The sequence below is a fragment of the Typopeltis vanoorti genome, chromosome 10 (assembly GCF_054136105.1).
Source record: "Typopeltis vanoorti isolate ZY-2024b chromosome 10, IOZ_Tvanoo_1.0, whole genome shotgun sequence".
Taxonomy (NCBI): Eukaryota; Metazoa; Arthropoda; class Arachnida; order Uropygi; family Thelyphonidae; genus Typopeltis; species Typopeltis vanoorti.
Window position 1 is genome coordinate 48,465,473 of NC_143558.1, and position 19,509 is coordinate 48,484,981.

Below are 19,509 nucleotides of genomic sequence, written 5' to 3' on the forward strand. Positions count from 1 at the left end.
GCTTTTCAAATCCCACATGGTAGTTCACAGTACAAATATATGCTTTAAGGAAATATGTACAGGACATTTAAAAGTAAATGATAGTCAACACGTGTGAACCAAAAAAAAAAACATTGATTGCCTCCAATATTTCATCCTTGTTATAAGGACATTATCAGAATAATAATAAAACAGTAAAACAACATCTGAACTGAAAAATGTGACAAAGCACTTGTTTCCTACTCAAGCCTTAATCATGAACAAAAGAGCACATTACTAAAGTTCAAGAAAAACAAACATAATTGTGTTAATTAACTACAATGGTTAGATATATCATTAAAAAATAAATAAATAAAATAATATAAAATCTTTAGCACTTCCCAGAACTTGAATATAGCCATGCAATATTCAATCAAGGTTCAAATGATATCATGTTTCACAACTTAAAACTTTCCAGAAAGAGATAGTGAATTTAAATCTACTTGAATCTCAACACACAGCTGAGACCGAGACCTGAGAAATAAACATAAGCTATGTGATATTTGTCACAATGTTGAATGTGTATTACTGTTTCCGTTTTTTTTTTCGTTCTCCCAGATGACATCCTTGTAACAAAGCTGAAATTTTAGAGACAATAAATCTATTTTTTACATATTTTTTTTCACACGTGGATTATTGTTTACTTTATTACAAATATCTAAAAATGTGAATTTCTTCACTTGAACTGCACCATTTTATTCATCTCAGAAACTCAACGAATCATTTCACTGATAGTGATTGCTGGCAGTGGAACAGGGCAGATTCAAAATATCAAGCAGGTTTAGTTAAGTGGTTACTTCTAACTTTAATTATTAGAAATAACTAAGCTGCTTTGTCAATTTTATGCATACAGGAAATGATCACATTCATTTTGTAAAAATAATTAGACAGCCAAATGTCACCTGTTTTTGTCTCGACTCTGTCCCTCCATATACCACTTTTTGATATCTGTCTACCAGCCACCCTCTTATCCACTTAACCAGTGTCATATCCATCCCATCCATCCCCATTTGTTCTAATTTGATGTGACAGAGTTCCATGCAGTATTCTGTCATATGCCTTTGCAGAATCACACCATTTCTTTTATCCAACTCTGCAGTTACAAAAAAGTTAGTAAATTACTAAAGGCATGACTGACCCTTCACAAAGCCATACAATATCATATTTTTATCTATACATTCTTGAATTCTCTTTTTGACCAATGTTTCCAGTACTTTTACCATCACACCTACCTAAGATACTGATTGGTTTATAATTTGCTAGTACAGTTCTTAGACCCTTCCTTATTCAAGGGAATTATTTTGCCCACTTTCAACTCAATTGGAACTCTACCAGAGCTGAGATTTAAATTAAAGGGCCTAGTCAGAGGCATTGCCAGTTCCCTTGTACATTCTCAAAAAACCCAAGTTGATATCCCATCTAATCCCACAGCTGTATTTACATGGAGATTCTGCACTATCCTAAGAACATGGAATTCATCCACATCTGTTCCCACATTAGTATCAGTCAGATATGTTAAAGCAGTAATCTCACTGGTATATCATCCCAGTAATCTCACTGGGATGATATACCCTTGTGGTCACTCAGTAACACAACTATTTTATCTGCTTCTGTCACCTCCAGACCATCATCACTCGTTAATCTTCCATAGTCATTCTTTTACTTGCCACATAATGAAAGAAATCTTTGGGATTTCCTTTGGCTTGCTTGGCTAGATTCTTCTCATAATCTGATTTTGCCTTCCTTGCCATGCTGGTCACCTTTCTGTGGAGGGCATACTCCACAGCATTTTCTTCTTCTGCAGCTCATGCTTAATGATATTACTCATTCATCTAACTCCTACCTGATTAACCATCCTTATCTCAGGTATACAATTTAATATCGCTTCCTTTAGATGACCTTTAACTATTTCACCATGCACTACTAACATCCTTACCCTGCAATGTTTTATGCTATGGCAAAGATTTAAGCTTCTTCCTAAGCTTGTCATAATCATCTTGTAGTTCTACATATACCCCTTCTTGACAGAATATTCCTCATGTTTTACAATCTCCCAAGTCAAGACGGCATGGTCACTCCACCAATCAGAGGCAATGTAGTCACATTGCCTCCGATTGGTTATGGATAGCTCTTCTGATCCTATGACCAGGTACAATACTCTTCCACCCCTAATCCCCTCCATCACATGCTGCCTCAAGTAATTATCTCTCAGTAGGTGTATAAATTCCATTACCTTCCTGCCATGTGATCTTCCTTCCTTCCAGCCTGTATCTCCATGGTGATTGGCGATGCATGTCTTCCAGATCATCCATGAAACTCCCTGGCCTATAGTAACAATCAACTGTATATTTTGTCTTACTGGCCTTAATCTCACACCAGACTGTTCAAACGAACAGCCACCTTCCCACCTGTCTCCAATTCTTTTTGGTTGCAATTCATCAAATATCATCGGCAGTATCCCACCCCCACCCTATTTTCTCTATCATCCCTGAAAATACAAACCCCTCACATTCTATCCCTGTAACTACACAAACTGCCATTAGCCAAGTCTCACTAATACCTATAACATTTGGCAGGGTTGCACTAACCAATGCCAAAAACTCTTCCCTCTTGTTCCTGATACTTTTGCATTAGTATATAGAAACTGCAGCGCACCTTTACGCACCTTTACTTCCTGAATTGACTATCCTATTTAATATTTTTGCTTGAGAGACTCGATTCAGCACTTGGTCATTCTCACACTCATTTGCCTAATGGTTTGTGTGAAGGCACCCAACTGCATGCTCAGTGAACAAAGCTCTTTCTAGACAATTAACAACCAAAACCATTTAGATGCAGTCCATTTGCATTGCACAAATCCTTCTTTCTGTCAAATAAAGTTCAAGATCCACAAATCCTACATCATTCTTTCTGCACAACCTACATATAGACTTATTACCTAGCAATCCCCTCCACCTCAGTTTGCCTCTATCATAGCGTGGTAGGAGACTTACAATCTACACCTTCTTGCTCTTCAGTTTTACCTCTTCTAACAATTCCTTTACATCTTCTCTCATAGAATACTTCTCGCTTCTCAAATCATTTATGTCAACCAAGACAATTATTTCCTTTGACTTACCTTTTTTCATGCAAATTGTGTGACTAATATCGTGAATTTTTGCACCAGGGAAACATGATTTTGTCAAACTTATTTTAGAAATTATTGACTTTACAACAGTGTTATAAATAACTATTTTAATTTCCTGATGTTTCGACCTTCATATGAAGGTCATCATCTGGAGTATATACAAATATACAAGGACAAAATGAGTTAAATTTCACACAGTAAGCTAAAGAAACAATGATTTGATCCCCGGTTATTCTACTGGCATGACCTATAGTGAAAAAAAAAAAAAAATACAGATAAAATTACAAATTCATTAATTATTTAGAAACTACATCAAAGCTAAATTTTATTTAAGATAAAATGAGAGAAATATTCTTTCTTATAGATAGTTTTCTTACAGCCACAATGATGTCCTATTTTTAATATTACAATTGTTATATTAGATTTAGGATTCTGGATTATCCCCAGTCCTGTTTATAGTTAACCCTTAGGGAGAAAGTTTCCATGGGTAGAATATGTGCCTTTCATATGCCTGAAGATACCATGCATCACTACATGGCCCGAAGATACAGTCAAAAAATTACTTCCGCACTACACTCGTTCCCTGAGAATTTACGGTCTACCAAAGATACACAAACAAAACAATAGTTGAAGGTATAGACAGTCCGAATTATCACCTAGCCAAGAAATTAGCAGCAACACTCAAGGAGTTGGTAGTTTATTCCCCATCCTATATCAGAAACACATAACACTTCATAAACATAATCAAAGACATTACATTAGAAAAAGACGATTTTTTAGTCAGTTTTGACGTCTCTGCCCTCTTTACGAATGTCTCAATCAATTACACAATCCTTCTTTTACAGAACAAATTCCCTCCAGATATCACGGGGCTCTTTGCGCATGTATTCGTTCTGGTTATTTTGTATGGCAAAACGCTTTCTACCTACAAAAAGAAGACACAGCCATGGGCTCGCCATTATCCCCCCCCCCCCCATCCCATTGCTAACTTAACTTCTATATGGAACATTTTGAGCAACATACTCTAGGTTCCTCTCCTTTAAAACCCAAAGTCTGGCTTAGATACGTTGACGATGTTTTCGTGATCTGGCCCCATGGCCGCTAGACACTTTCCTTAGCCACCTAAACAAACAACACAAACATATACAGTTCACAACTGACAGAACACACTTCCGTTTCTAGATACACTTGTCACACGTCTTCCTTCTGGCAGTCTTTCCTTCACTGTTTACCAGAAACTGACACATACTGGCCAATATATACACATAAACTCCTACCACCACCCAACACAAAACTAGGTGTCATTAATACTCTAAAAAACAGGGCTTTGAAGATCTGCTCCAATGAACAAGAGCTGAAATACGAATTTAAAGTTATCAGCAGTACTTTTCTAAAAAAATGGTTACAGCCAAAACACTATTAACAAAATTCTCTACAAGATCTCAATAAAAAACAAAAATAAACCAGACTACAATAAAACTATAACCGTTCTCTATATTAAAAGGACATCAGATAAAATAAACCGAATACTACAGAAATACAACCTCAAAGCCACCTTTAAACCTCCTACAAAATTAAAAAGCTTACTCAACTCATCCAAAGACCCACTCCCTCTGCTGGCCCACCCTGGAGTATACCGTATTTATTGCACTTGTAATCTACCATATATAGGGGAAACAGGAAGCACAATTCCTATCAGACAAAAGGAACATAAATGACACATTAAATATAATAACTATGGTGAAGCTGCCACCCTGAACACTACATAGATTGACTGGAAAAGCACCAGTTGTTTACATCACACCGAAACATGGTATGAATGCAAATTTAAGGAAGTCTGTGAGATTCTTATCAACCACTCCAATCTAAACAATAATGATGGTCTAAAAATCCAAAGCATATGGAAGGCACATATTCTACCCACAGAAACATTCTCCCTAACAGTTAACTATAAACATGACTAGATAATCCAGAATCCTAAATCTAATATAACAATTGTAATGTTAAAAATAGGACATCAATGTTGCTTTAAGAAAACTATCTATAAGAAAGAATATTTCTCTCATGTTATCTTAAATAGAATTTAGCTTTGATGTAGTTTCTAAATAATTAATTAATTTGCAATTTTATCTGTATATTTTTTTATTTTTTTTTTCACTAGAGGTCATGCCAGTAGAATAACCGGTGATCAAATTATTGTTTCTTTAGCTTAATGTGTGAAATGTAACTCAGCTTGTTCCTGTATATTTGTATATACAGTGGCTGGCATCTCGCTAATCTGAACTAATAAAAACCGTGCTCGTTCGGATTAGAGAATTTTTCCCCAAGAGACTACAATAACTAGCATTTAAGACAAAAATAATCAGATTCTAATGGTACATCAGTTTAATTCTGTAAATAAATGAAGTAATTGATAGAAAAAAAAAACTACTGTACCGTAATGTAAAACTTAAAAAATAATACAGTACACAAGTTTATTTTAGAAAAAATTTAGTTTGTATGTATTGTTGAGGATTCTGATTTAATAAAATTGCATAGTTCAGTATGTAACTTAATTTGCGTAAAAAATATCACTTTCTTGTACACAACACAAAAAAAGTTTCACAAAATAATACAAAAAAAATTTTTTTAATTTCTTTGTGAAAAAGTCACTGATTTTCTTTTGCTTCTTGGAAGCTAAACTTTTTTCAAATGCTTCTCAGAGCTGCATTAGCAACAAAATTTTGTGGAATGGCACATCATTCTGCTTAGCCCATCCTATACGCATGTTAAAACTGTCAACAGCCTCTTCGTGTTTTACTTTTTTTTCCTTATAGGCATCATTATCTTCTAATTCATTCTGTAGCACCATATTTATAATTTCAGCATTTGATTTGATTTCAAATTCACTTTCGGTTCTACCTGTAATCCATTTTGTAATATCTGTTTGTGAAATTTCAACATTTGGATTTATATTTTTAACCAAATTATGCATGTTTTGAATTTCCACTTTTTGTGTATCACTGTAGTTATACTGTATTGTAATAATAATAAAATAAATAATAATAGTTAAAATAATAATTATTAAATAAAAATAATAGTATGCAAAATAATAAATACGTAATAAATAAAACTTTTTTTCTTTCAAACCACAGTTCGGATTACTGGAGGGTTCGGACTAAAGAGGTTCGGATTAGCGAGATACCACTGTACTCCAGATGACGACCTTAATATGAAGGTCAAAACATTGGGAAATTAAAATAGTTGTTTATAACACGGTTGTAAAGTCTGTAATTTCTGAATGCTGATCACCGTGCAACACTAAAAGAAAGGATGATTTTGTCACACTTTCATTAAGCACTACACTGATCATTGAGTCTCTGTATATAATTTTCTCCTTAACTTGTTTTTTCTTTTTTGTTAGCTCAGTTTTCATTACTACTTTGGACTACCTGCTTCTTTCTCTTCTCGGCCTTACTAAGCTCTTGCTGCTTCTTTTTCAATTTCGTACTTTGTCCTGTGAAGGATAACATTCAAGCATGTTATTTCTTTATTAATGTCCATTTTGCTCTCGTCTTTCTCAGCCACATGTTTAACATTAATAAAAGCATTTTCCATCGTACCATCGGTACTGTCTTCTCTACTAACTTTTGCTGCATTCTCATCACCTAATAGGCACTCACTTTTGAAACATTTAACACACACACACACACACACACACACACACACACACACACACACACACACACACACACACACACACACACACACACACACACTCTCTCTCTCTCTCTCTCTCTCCAGTTTCAATTTGCTTCCACGTATCCTTTAATTTTCTCAACAAATACATTTCACACACACTACACTGCACAAAATCCTGCAAAATCAAATTACCCAACAACATGGTCTTTGCCGCCATTGTTCTACAATGCGTATTGATGCCATACTGACAAATCATATTAAAACAAAAAAAAAAAAAAAAAACAATTTTTACTTATAAACTAAATAGCTCAGTCAATCACACACCCTCTAAAACCAAAACTACAATAAATTAACTTAATATTATTAACTAAAATATGAAAAAGTACTTATCTTTCAGAAGCACTAAATCAACAATACACACACACAATGTAGCATGTCAGCCTGAGTTATTATGGTTCTATGTTTAAGTAAATTTTTTAGATTGTTGTTAGAAGAAAGACAATTTTTATTTGAATAGTTATTTTATGGCTTTATAGATGTTTTGGATATACAGGAATTTTAAAGCTATATGTGGTATTAATATGTGGCTTTGAGAAGAAAACATGATTTTGGGCTGAGTGAATAGCATAAGACAAGACTTTTTTTAAACCAAGAAATTACTTCAAACAAGTAATTTCTTGGTGTAAAGCAGTATTTGTAGACATTACTGAATTGTATTAATATGAAAGATTTTTTGACCGAGTAAGGATGACATGAGGTGAAATGCAGATAATTTCCAATGTTTGCAAGTTTCTGGCATATTTTGGTATACCACTGATAATTGTCACTATCTTGTGCTCATCACTTTTAATTGCATACTGTCTCAGCTCTAATCAAATCTTTTTATGAAATTTTCACCAACTTTATCTTCGAGAACTTTACTTACGTATGTTAATTAATATCCTTCAATTAAAATCCTATTAAAATTAACTTTTTAGTCTAGTCGTTGCAAATAACTTAGCTTTTTCTTCCTTACTTGTAACATTTTAGGAGCATCATGATTTTCTCAAAAAATTTAGAATATAAACAAGTACTATTTTACAACCAATATTCCCATTCCCATATTTAACAACTGATGTATACACGAACTTAGAAGAACAGACTTCTCCTACTGGACATTTATCAACTGTAAAGTTTGTACACACACACACACACATACACAAAAAAAAAAAAAACTCATTATCTAAGAATATGGAATTGGTAAAAAAATTTTGCCCGGAGATGTTTGGAAAAAATTACAGAAATTGTTTTAAAGTGGAATTGAAGCTATAATTCATGTTTCCTTCTTTTAGTAAGGATTGAAAGGAAATACAATTTGTTGAACCAAGAACACTGTCTGAGTTAGAAAGCTTTTCTGAGTGCGTGCAAGAAATTATGTTATTAGGAGAAAAACTAGCATCACATCAAAGAATGGCTAATTTAGCATTGCTTGAAAAAAGGTTTTAGAAAATTCCTCTCATCAAAGATGAGATATGAGAAAGTTGCATTTTCAATTGAAGTGATGTATTGGTAAACTACTCTATCAAGGAGGTGCTGTATTTTAGAATAAAATGGTAATTTTTCTCACAGAATGCCTTGAGAATAATTTCCATTGACTTTTTAAGGATTTTCTTATAACTTTTATGTGAGAGTAAGTCAGAAAAAGTATCCACAATGTTTTATTTAATTTTTTTTGACCATCTTGCTGATAGATACAAAGCCTCATTGTTATTTAGGTGAGGAATCTGAACTAATCAGTTATTTTGTTCAATTAGTCATGTCAATATAGATGTTCCAAGGGGTATATTCAACAACAAAACACAATGTACTACAATTACCGTATGCTGAAGATGTACAGCATCATCAGCCTACATACTTAAAATGTAAGCAAACTGTGATAACACTAGATATGGTTTTAGATACTACAGGATCCTTTACACAGGCCATATTTTGTTCCATCAAAATATCACTTCAGGCCACTCATAAAGGACTACGACGATGTCATTTTGCCACTATTAAAAAATGAAGTGCACACGTGGCTTACCACCACTGATGGGGAAAAAACAATGTTCTACAGGCAAAGAAATGTTTGTGCAGTGCTGGACCCACTATTCAAAAACAAGAGAGAATAAGCTGAGAAATGATGCATTTGTATATTTTGTAAAATTATAATAACTTGAATAAACAAAAATGGATATGTTTTGACTCACCCTCATATATTATGTAGTTTTCTTCTTCTTCCTTTTTTGTATTAGGCTATTGGCCTGTTGCAGATTTTTCCTAAGCCCTTTCAAGCTGTACCCATCCCAAGGATAAGGTGGCTAGCCCTATGCCTCCCAGTGTGTGTCCTATGTCTATAGATGTGTGTGTTCACTGGACTGGTTTGTCTGCTTGTGGGAGGAAAATCCCCAGATAAACTGGGGAGAAAAATCCTGCAGTCCATACTCAAGATCAGCTAGCTTGGCTATCCCAGAGAGAGAGATCCTAAGCTCCTCACTTCAACGACGAGAATCAAACCCAGGACATTCCTTTCATAGGCATATGGTTGCGAAGCACACAGCCACACGGCTAACCGTGCGGACCATATATTATGTATTACATATATAATCAGCTATCATTGTTTTCTCCATATGCTTTTAAATTAATTATTAAAAACTATTTATCGTGTTTTCTTTTGGTTGAAAACCAAGAAAAAAAGAGATACAAAGAGACTAGAATCAATTAAATACAGTCTTAAAACTTTTTGAAAACTAGTAAAACAAACAAAAAATCCAACCATCTGTTATGTATATACTTACTGCTGCAATTCCTGACTTAGCCAAACAGATGATATAGGTGTCAGAATTTCCTGGATAAACAACTGCTGCCGATTATAGTCATGAAATTCATTGCTAGGTAGGGAGAGAAAAAAACACATGATATTTTTCATATATATGAATTGCTAATAAATAATACATCCTTTCTTTGCATAGATAGTTGTTTCTATTCCATTCACATTCTTTCAATAATGGTAGTTCTCATATTGGTAATTTTAGGAATGAGATGACAGCACAGATGATATAATAAACTAAAATTATTTAATTACTGTTTCCTATATTTTTCCAAAGTCCAATTATTTTAGTTATTATATCAGCTGTGTCGTAATCTCATTCCTCTAATTACTATTATGAGTAACAATCAATGTAAAAGCCTACCACAAGAATGCCTGTTCTATACTTGTTAGATCAAGGTCAAAAACTGACAGAGTAAAACAGCCAAGACCACCTGTGCACCTGCAATTTGATTTTTGTCTATTCATGTTAACTTAACCTTGAATAATGCATTTAAAACTTCTAATGTAATGCATGGACCAATTCTACTATGCCAGAAAAATTTAAAGCTGCTGGTTCACAGAAGCACATAAAAGAATGAATTCAATTGCATTCCTTATCAGTTAGTGAAAATGACCAATGCTGATGCTGGAACACAACTTCAGTGATATGGACAAACTTCCACAGCTACATATAACAAAGTAGAAAAGGGCACCTGGCCCATCTTTATACAAATGATTTGGACAATGTCAGAACATTAAATATCACACACAACACACACATGCTAGTTGTTATTTGAGTCAATATAACATTTTTATTACAGATTGTATATGTCTCTCTCAAAAGGTTTTTCTATTATTTTGTCCATCAAATTTTAATTGTTTTAAGATGAGAACAGCATTTCTTCAGTTCTAAACTAAGCATGAAAGTAAGATGAAACTTTTGATGTCCCCATATTTATTTCATAAATGAGTGAAACTTTTAAAATGATAAAAAACTATTATACCTATTGACTTATCTATAATTTCATTTCTGACTGATACACACACAGAATATATTTTCAAGGTTACAGAGAATCTCTTATTTATCATAGACTATTTATTTAGCATATGGCAATCTACATACAGTTATAAAGGTACATAAGTCAAAATAAATATAAAGAAAGCAAGTGACAATAAAACAAAGACACTTATACTTTCAACAAACAAAGCACTTATAGTTAATATCAAGTTGTATATCAAGTAATATCACAGACTAAAGTTGTACTTATGTTTCTGGATTATATGTCCTAGAATCTTGATTTCTTTTAAGAGTCTCCGAATGCTTAGTCAAGAAAGAATAATGTTGCCCTTTGGTTGGATAAAATCAGAGTTCCAATCCTGTCTAAGACTGGAAGAACCTTTATAAAGGATTTTTAGTTGAAGGTAAGTTAGCTATCTCATACAGAGGCAGCAGGACTTTTTTACCTTGACTCTCAGGTGTTTCACCCCATGTGAATGTTCTAGCCATGATGGGCTATTGTATTTTCACCTACCTCTTATGTATTACCTAATACATAAGAGGTAGGTGAAAATTACTTTTATTTATAATATAAATAATATACAGCGAACTCACTATGGCAAACACCATTATAAAAAACTACTGAAGAATACTGACCAAAGCTACATAATTATAATGCTGAAAATAACTCTAGCAAACTATTGAGTATAACAAAATATTCTTTTAATTTCAATAGGTTTGCATGAGAGTCAGCAGTATATATAGATATATAAATTAGTCACAAAATGTTCTGCTCACCGATTTGTTCAATGTTAAAGTCCTAGTTATGTTTCTAACAGTTTTATTCTAGAACACTGATTGTTATTGTACCTGGACTGCATAAAATGTTGGAAACAAGGATGGAGTCAAGGTGTGAGAGAGAGAGAGAGAGAGATAGGAAAAGTAATAATTTAATTGGGAGCTAAAAGTCCTAATTATGTTTCTGAATATCTTGTTCTAAAATTAAATTTTGTGATACTCCAGGTTCTGATTGAAACATAAAATTATAAATTAGTAAAGTCTGGGTTCTAAGCAAATGGACAATGCACATCTTCAAGATGTTTCAAGCAAAGTAGTATTTGGCTGATACATAGTTCCTTCCTTAAATCTTCTTTAGTGCTAACAGTTGATTTCGTACATGTCACGTAGACTTTTAAAATATATATACAGTCATAACCTGACTTACGCAGTTTCTTATATGGATGTATTCCTGTCCCGCCTCACCACTAGTCATATCTTTCCAACGCTGGCCACATTAGCCAGTGTCACACATGCTGTGAACAAGCACTGACGTGTTTCGCGTGGTCTCCATTCATACACAATTTTTATAGTCTACAAATCTTGCGATTGTTTAATGTTATGTTCTTGATAAAAATTTTATCACATAAAAAATAATAATGTCGTCCAAAGGAAGCAAGTCCGATTCAACTACAGCAAGCAAGAAAAGAAAAACATTGACTTTGGAAACAAAGCTCAACATTATTAAGGATTTTGAAGGCAGAATGAAAATTTGTGAGCTAGTAAAGAAGTTCGATCTAAAGGAATTCACAGTAAGAACAATCATAAAAGAAAGGATTACAGATTTTGGAGGACATAGATTCTAACAAGGAATGAATTGTAGCCACAAGGTAAGGAATAAAAAAATCATTAGCTTGCTATGAAGAAATTTTGCGTGACAAGAAAAAGACATGCTGACAGCATAATGTCTTTTTCTGAAACCATCGACATAGATTTTATGAAACCATCGACATCGAAATAACTTTTTTTTTTATGTACGAAAAACTACAATCATGATTATATTTCTTGAAAAATATAGGTGTTTTGGTAAATCTTTGGTCGTCCCAATTAACTAATATTTTGTATGTTTGTATATACATACAAATATATAAATTACATGCAAAATTATACCCAAGTTATGCGAATTCGACTTGCACACCTTTTGTTGGTCCCACCTACCGCGTAACTTCAGGGTATGACTGTATAATGGTTTATCTGCAAGGCATGAAATGAAATTACAGATTATATTTAATAGATATATATTTTTTCTTCTTTTTTTGTGAGCATGTTTCTAGTATATGATTATCATCATACACCTTCATAACCAAAGTATCACAAAATTAAATTTTACAGGAAAATTTTATGTACTGACCATAGAGCATCTGACAATATTGCTACAATGTGACATATTTTGTAAACAATGACAGAATCACAGGAATATCATTCACAGCAGAAATTCATCATCTTTTAGCAGCTTACAGAATAAGTGATTTCAGCTATCATTATGCATTTGAATGTCAAAATGGTAACATTCACAATGCAACAGGTAAAGTTGTTTTTGGCTTGATGAATTCAAGTTTCCAGGTGTACTGAAAGAGAAATTATCGAATTGCAGGAATGCAGACAAGATCCACCACCCAATATGATTTTCTCAGGCATCTTGATGGAGTTTGAGGCTCATCATGAGAGGCCCACGCTAACCACTGTTCACACAAAACTTTCATAAACTGCCTTGAACTCATTCAGTGTTGAAGTCCTCTTCACCGCCTCTAGTGATCCATCCTACCCAAATCACCATCTTCCAAGCAAAATAAACTTAGTCCCAACAGTAGTACTATACTCCTACAAATTTCTAGTAGTAATCCCATATTCTCTCACTTCATGGCATGTAGTAAAAAAAAAATTTTGTTGTCAATCCCATAAAACTTTAAATTGTCCTTTCAATTTGGAAATTCTATCCATTTTTGTTTATATTTACTTATATAGTAGTTAATTGGTTTTATATTCAGGGATTATAAAATTTCATTTGTTTTATGATTCCACTTCCACTTCATGTTATGTCCAACTGTTTTTCTGAGAAATTTCATTTCTGCTGTTTGAATCCATTTTTCATTCTTCTTTTTTATGGCCCATGTTCTCTTCCATATAATAAAGTTGGTTTAGACAGGATATTATATAGTCTGATTCTGTTTTTTTTTTTTTTTTAAATCAAAGATGGCTGAAATATATTATGCTGTTTACTTTAACAAAATTTGATATTTCAATGTCTACATCTTTTTCATCTTCATATAATAAGTCACATGCCAAGTATTTGAAAGCATTTACTTGTTCTAATATTTTATTATCTACCAGTACTTTACTTATTATTGGGTGTTCTCCTTCGAAAGCTATTACTGTTTGTCTTTATTTAGATATTCTCATATTATATTGTTCTGAAATTTCATTTAATGATTTTACAGAACTTTTAAATTATCCTCTGCTGTAGCTAATACAATTTGATCATCAGCAAATAATAGTGTATCCATCTTTATTTGTATACCAAATGGGGTACGCTGTTTCCCAATTGTTATAATTTTATTTATATATACATTAAGAGGTGTATGGGGTGTTGGAGAAGAATAGCACCACTCTATCTTGGATGGTTCAGGAGGATTGATTCCCACCAAACGCCTAGCTCTCACTTATGGATCCTCAAAGCTACCAACAAGATAGCGGCCACACCCTTGTCAACTGTGTTGACCCACAGGAAAAACTAAGTGAGAGTAGCCAGACATGGTGAATCAATTTCCATGGTTGCAGGCAGGAGCGTAAACTATTACTGATCTTGAGGCTGAAGATGAATGACATTGGCAAGGTTCAAGACTGGACTGGCCATAATATTGTGATGCAGAAAGCAAGAGGGGAAACTACTGCATTCAACCTCCCAACCAACCACCATGGCAAACACAACAAGAAAAATGGCCCCGAGTTCCCAGTATCCTTTAAATGGGACAGAAGTGCTAAGATCTCTGGCGAACCAATCAAAATAGGAACATGAAATGTTAGAACTATGTTTGAGGCTGGAAAGCTGAGAAATGAGAAGACTAAAAATACAAATCTTAGACCTGAGTGAAATAAGATGGCTAGGCTCAGGAAAATGCTGCCCAATGATATGATCCTACATTACTCTTGAAGCAGTAATAATACTCACAGACGTGGAGCAGGAATATTAATAAATAAAGAAACATCCAAAAGTGTACTCAATTTTATTCAATTCTCCAATAGGTTAATGCTCTAGCAACTCAAGGGCCAAGCAATTAACATCAATGTTATACAAGTATAAACACCAACTGCAGACAAGGATAATGCAGAAATTGACCTTTTCTATTCTCAATGAAAGAACTTCTCAAAATGACATCATCATGGGAGACTATGATGTAAAAGTAAGGAAAGCAGCATCTGGAGTTACAGTAGGGCAGTTTGGATTTGGGATAAGAAATGATAGAGGAGATTGCTTAATACAATTTTGTCAAGAAGACGAAGACCTAATAATTACAAATACATGGTTCGAGATTCCAAACAGAAGACTCTACACAAGGAAATCTTCACAAGACAATAGCAACAGCATAGTCAGAAACCAAACTGATTACATCTTAGTCGATTAATGTTTTAGAAGTAGTGTAAGGAGTGTAAAGACCTATCCTAGTGCAGACATTGGTTCAGACCATAATCCACTGGTAGCACAACTCAAATTGAGACTAAAGAAAATCCAGAAAACAAAAACAGATGAAAAGATTGGATGACTGCTGAAATCTTATCCACCTTATCCACAAAGATACTACAAATATAAAGAAATACAGGTCAAGATAAAACCTAAAATAAAAAAGGCTAAAGAAAACTGGATGAAAAAAAAAATGTAATGAAATTGAGAATTTACAAAAAAAATCCTGACTTCAATTTTCACAAAAAAAAATTAAAGAATTCTTGGGCTTGATGAAAAAATGAAATCCTACGCTACTTAGGACTAATGAAGGAGAAATAATCCTAAAAACATCTAAAACAGAACAAGTTTGGACTGAATACATATTATTATTATTATAATTATTACCACCCCAAGACCTCATGGAGTCAAAGACTCATCTGGGAGATGAGTAGGGAGATTATATCAACCCAACTCTGGATCCTAGTTCTCACAAGCTTCTCCAACAACTTAACCACAATGCCTGACACACAGGCCTATAGTTTGATGCTTGAGTTCGATCATCTCCTTTATTAAGTGGCACTATTTTCTGATAACAGAGAAGACTTAACAAATTCAAAGAATATAGTCAAAGGCTCACCTATCATGAAGTCTGAAGTAGTAAAGATGATGAAATGATCAAGAAATGGTAAAGCTTGTGGAGCCGATGAAACTACCAGCAGAAATTATTAAACTAATTGATGTCAGTTTTATCAATCTTACAATAAAATTGTAAAATTATTCAACAGAATTTAGGATACGTAAACTACCCTCTGACTGGATGAACTCAATCTTCATTGCATTGTCTAAGAAACCTAATACAAAAACTTGTGATGATTTTGGATTGATTAGCTTAATGAGCCAGACTCTCAAAATGTTCCTAAAAATTATTTATAACAGAACATACCAAAAATGTGATGATCTTATTAGTGAAACTCAGTTTGGCTTCAGAAATGGCCTAGGAACAAGAGAAGCACTTTTCTGCTCATGTATCTTAGCATAAAGATGCAGATAACAACAAAATGAGCTTTATATTTGTTTTATTGATTTCGAAAAGGCTTTTGATAAGGTCCAGCATAATAAACTCATAAACATCTTAGAATAACTAAGCCTAGAATCATTAAAAACCTGTACTGGGGCCAGACTGCATCTCTCCTAATGGATAACATCAAAGCAATATCAAAATTGAAAGAGGAGTGAGACAAGGATGTGTACTATCTCCACTTCTGTTTATCATCTACTAAGAAGTCTTATTTTGCAAGGTCTTAGAAGGAAGAAGTAATCATAAATGGCCAATTAATAAATAACTTCACACTATGCAGATGATACTGCTTTAATTACAACAAATATTCAAGAACTTCAACTACTCCTAGAATGTGTCAACAAAGAAAGCCCCGAAATGGGTCTAAAAATTAACACCATAAAACAAAACTTATGATAATTAAGTAACAACCCTTCAATAACAGCTGACTTAATTCTAAATCAAATAAGTAAACAAATTCAAATACCTGGGATTCTGGCTAAATGAAAGTTCGGAACGTGAAATGGAGATAAGATCAAGAATTGAAATTGCAAGACAGTCCTTTATCAACATGAAACCCATTTTATGTAACAACGACTTAAATATTGAAGTTCAAGTACGAATGACAAAGTGCTCCACATGGTCAAGTTTACTATATGTTGCTGAAACAAGAACATTAAAGGCAAATACAATAAAAAAAAAAAAATTGGAAGATTCGAAATGTGAATATTTAGAAGGATGCTCAAGATCCCATGGACAGAAAAGATGAAGAATGAAGAGGTACTGAGAAGAATAAATAAAAATAGAGAATTAATCAATATTGTGAAAAGAAGAAAACTGCCTACTTAGGACATTAACTAGAAACCACAAATATAGCATTCTCTAGATAATACTGGAAGGTAAAATCAATGAAAAGAGAAACATGAAAAAAAAATTGGAAGATTCGAAATGTGAACATTTAGAAGGATGCTCAAGATCCCATGGACAGAAAAGATGAAGAATGAAGAGGTACTGAGAAGAATAAATAAAAATAGAGAATTAATCAATATTGTGAAAAGAAGAAAATTGCCTACTTAGGACATTAACTAGAAACCACAAATATAGCATTCTCTAGGTAATACTGGAAGGTAAAATCAATGAAAAGAGAAAACCTGGAATAAGAAAATATCATGAAGTTCCTATGGGTAGACAGGATGATGTGTTAACAACTGCCCTGGAGAACATAAAAAATACATTCGCTACCATTATTAGGACTGGCAGACCATGCTTTGGACACCCTTTCATACAAGATTAGATGGAAGAAACCAATGTGCTATTTAGAAGTCAAAACAGATTAGAAAAATAATTTTTAGAGTCAGCCATGGCTATGAAGAATTCTTCTAACCTGAACAAATACGGTTGCATTAATTTACCAAAAATTTAAGATCAACTCCTACATAGCTGTAATACTTTTTTTTTTTTTTTACAACATTAGAGGTCGCCAAAATTAGGACTTTAGATCTTTTGTCTGTTAAAATTTGAATTGTTTCACTTAATGTTACTTTGCTGCTTTGAAGATTCTGATTTGAAATTCAGTGAAATATGAGCCAGTTAATAAATTTCTTTTTTTTTTATAAAATAGTTTGTTTGGTGTTGATAATACCGTTAAAATAAGTTATGAATAATGTTCAATATCTAAGCTTGTCTATTAGATTAAAAGAAAAGTGGAGTATTATTACAATCATATGTCATAAGTCAGGTATTTTGGACTATTCTTACTTTAATATCACCACCAATTCACGTGCTATTTGTTGAACACACACCAATTTATACTGTACATGACATGTCAGTTCATCATTCCCTTATTTTCATAGTAGGCTGCCAAGATTTCTGTACCATCCTTCCAAGTGCCTTTTGATACTGTCTTCCTGATTCTTCTTGCTTGTATATTTCTTGGCAAAGTTGGCAGCCTCACATTTCCACTGCCAGATAATGTTGTCTATAGCTCATGTTGAGTGATGCAGTCTTTTCCCAATGTCAGAAATGGATAAGTTATTAAGATGGCAATTCTATAATAACACCTCTTTCCAAGTCCTCATATGCCACTGACACCTCAAAGAGAAGGTCTCATTTCAAAATAGTATGTGTATATATTATAATAAAATCTGGATCAAAAAATTGTAAACTGTTACCTGATCAAAATTAAAGCTTCAACAAGAGTGCATTCCTCCATTTGTGACAACTGTTCTGGATTACTTATTAGGTTCTTCACATGACTATATATCCTGTCAAAAGTAGGCTGAAATGAGAAAAGTTTCTAGTATACCTCGTATACTGATTGTTACACAAGATATAATGACACATATATAATATGGTAATAAAAAAAATTAGACAACTTCAAAAACAACCTGCAAGTAACATCTCAACAAGAAGAAAGAAAGCAAAGCATTCCACAGTACTAATTCAAAATAGGATATCCTTAAAATTAAATGAAAAAAGTTAAAAGTGTTAATTTTTAATATTTTAGGAGTATTAATATCCCATAAGGGTGGTATAGTCATATTTCTTCCTATACTCAACTATTAGATATGGGCTTTCCCTGTTCACTCACTAAAGAGAGCCAATTTCTGTTTTTCACTTCGTATTCAAAATGCATATTTTACTTTACTTGGTGCTTGGGGAGTGGGGGAGAATTAAGGAAATTCCTATAAAAGATCTTCAGATATATCAAAGAAAAAGCATTACTTTTGCACTGTTGTAGACAGTTTACTATGGTTTTTAAAAAAAAAATTTTTTTTTTACTCCACATGTGCTGTGTAAGTGAATAATAAAAGCAGAGACTTTCCAGCTGGCAGTGTTCTAAATATATACCAACTCAATACATTTCCATTTGATAGTGAGTATTTTTATAGCAACAATTAATTTACTGGTCTAAATTTAAAACAGTGAACAAAACATACTGGAGACTGAATGATTTTCCTTTGTCATCCTTAAGTTTAAAAATGACAGACTTTTGGTTTCATACTGTCATCCAGAAAATCTCATATGCCTTATACAAAGTAACATTAATTTGATGTGACAGGTAACTGAGCCTAAGTTAAGGGGAATGCAGTGTGATGTAAATGCATTATTATCAAAATAATACTAAACCTTTTCTCCAGGTGAAAGCATCATCACATAAAACCAGAACTGTTTACATAATGCAAATAAAAAAAAGTTCAAACTTTTTATTTATGATCAACTTTTACAAGACCATTACAGCTAAGAAACATTAGAGAAATATAAAACAGCGATTTTATAAGCAAAGAGTTCAATAATGTCT

The 19,509-nt window shown here is 33.2% G+C and overlaps 1 protein-coding gene across 1 annotated transcript in view; it reads right to left on the reverse strand.

Annotated features, from left to right (window-relative positions):
- The window catches only part of Ranbp21 (exportin-5-like protein Ranbp21), a 425,699-nt gene that overhangs the window by 154,447 nt on the left and 251,743 nt on the right, over positions 1 to 19,509 (reverse strand). The window contains exons 19-20 of the mRNA XM_090399635.1: positions 18,380 to 18,486; positions 9,643 to 9,735 (exon numbers count right to left, since the gene is read on the reverse strand). Of these exons, the coding sequence (XP_090255761.1) occupies positions 9,643 to 9,735; positions 18,380 to 18,486 (200 nt within the window). The remainder of the gene's footprint in view (positions 1 to 9,642; positions 9,736 to 18,379; positions 18,487 to 19,509) is intronic.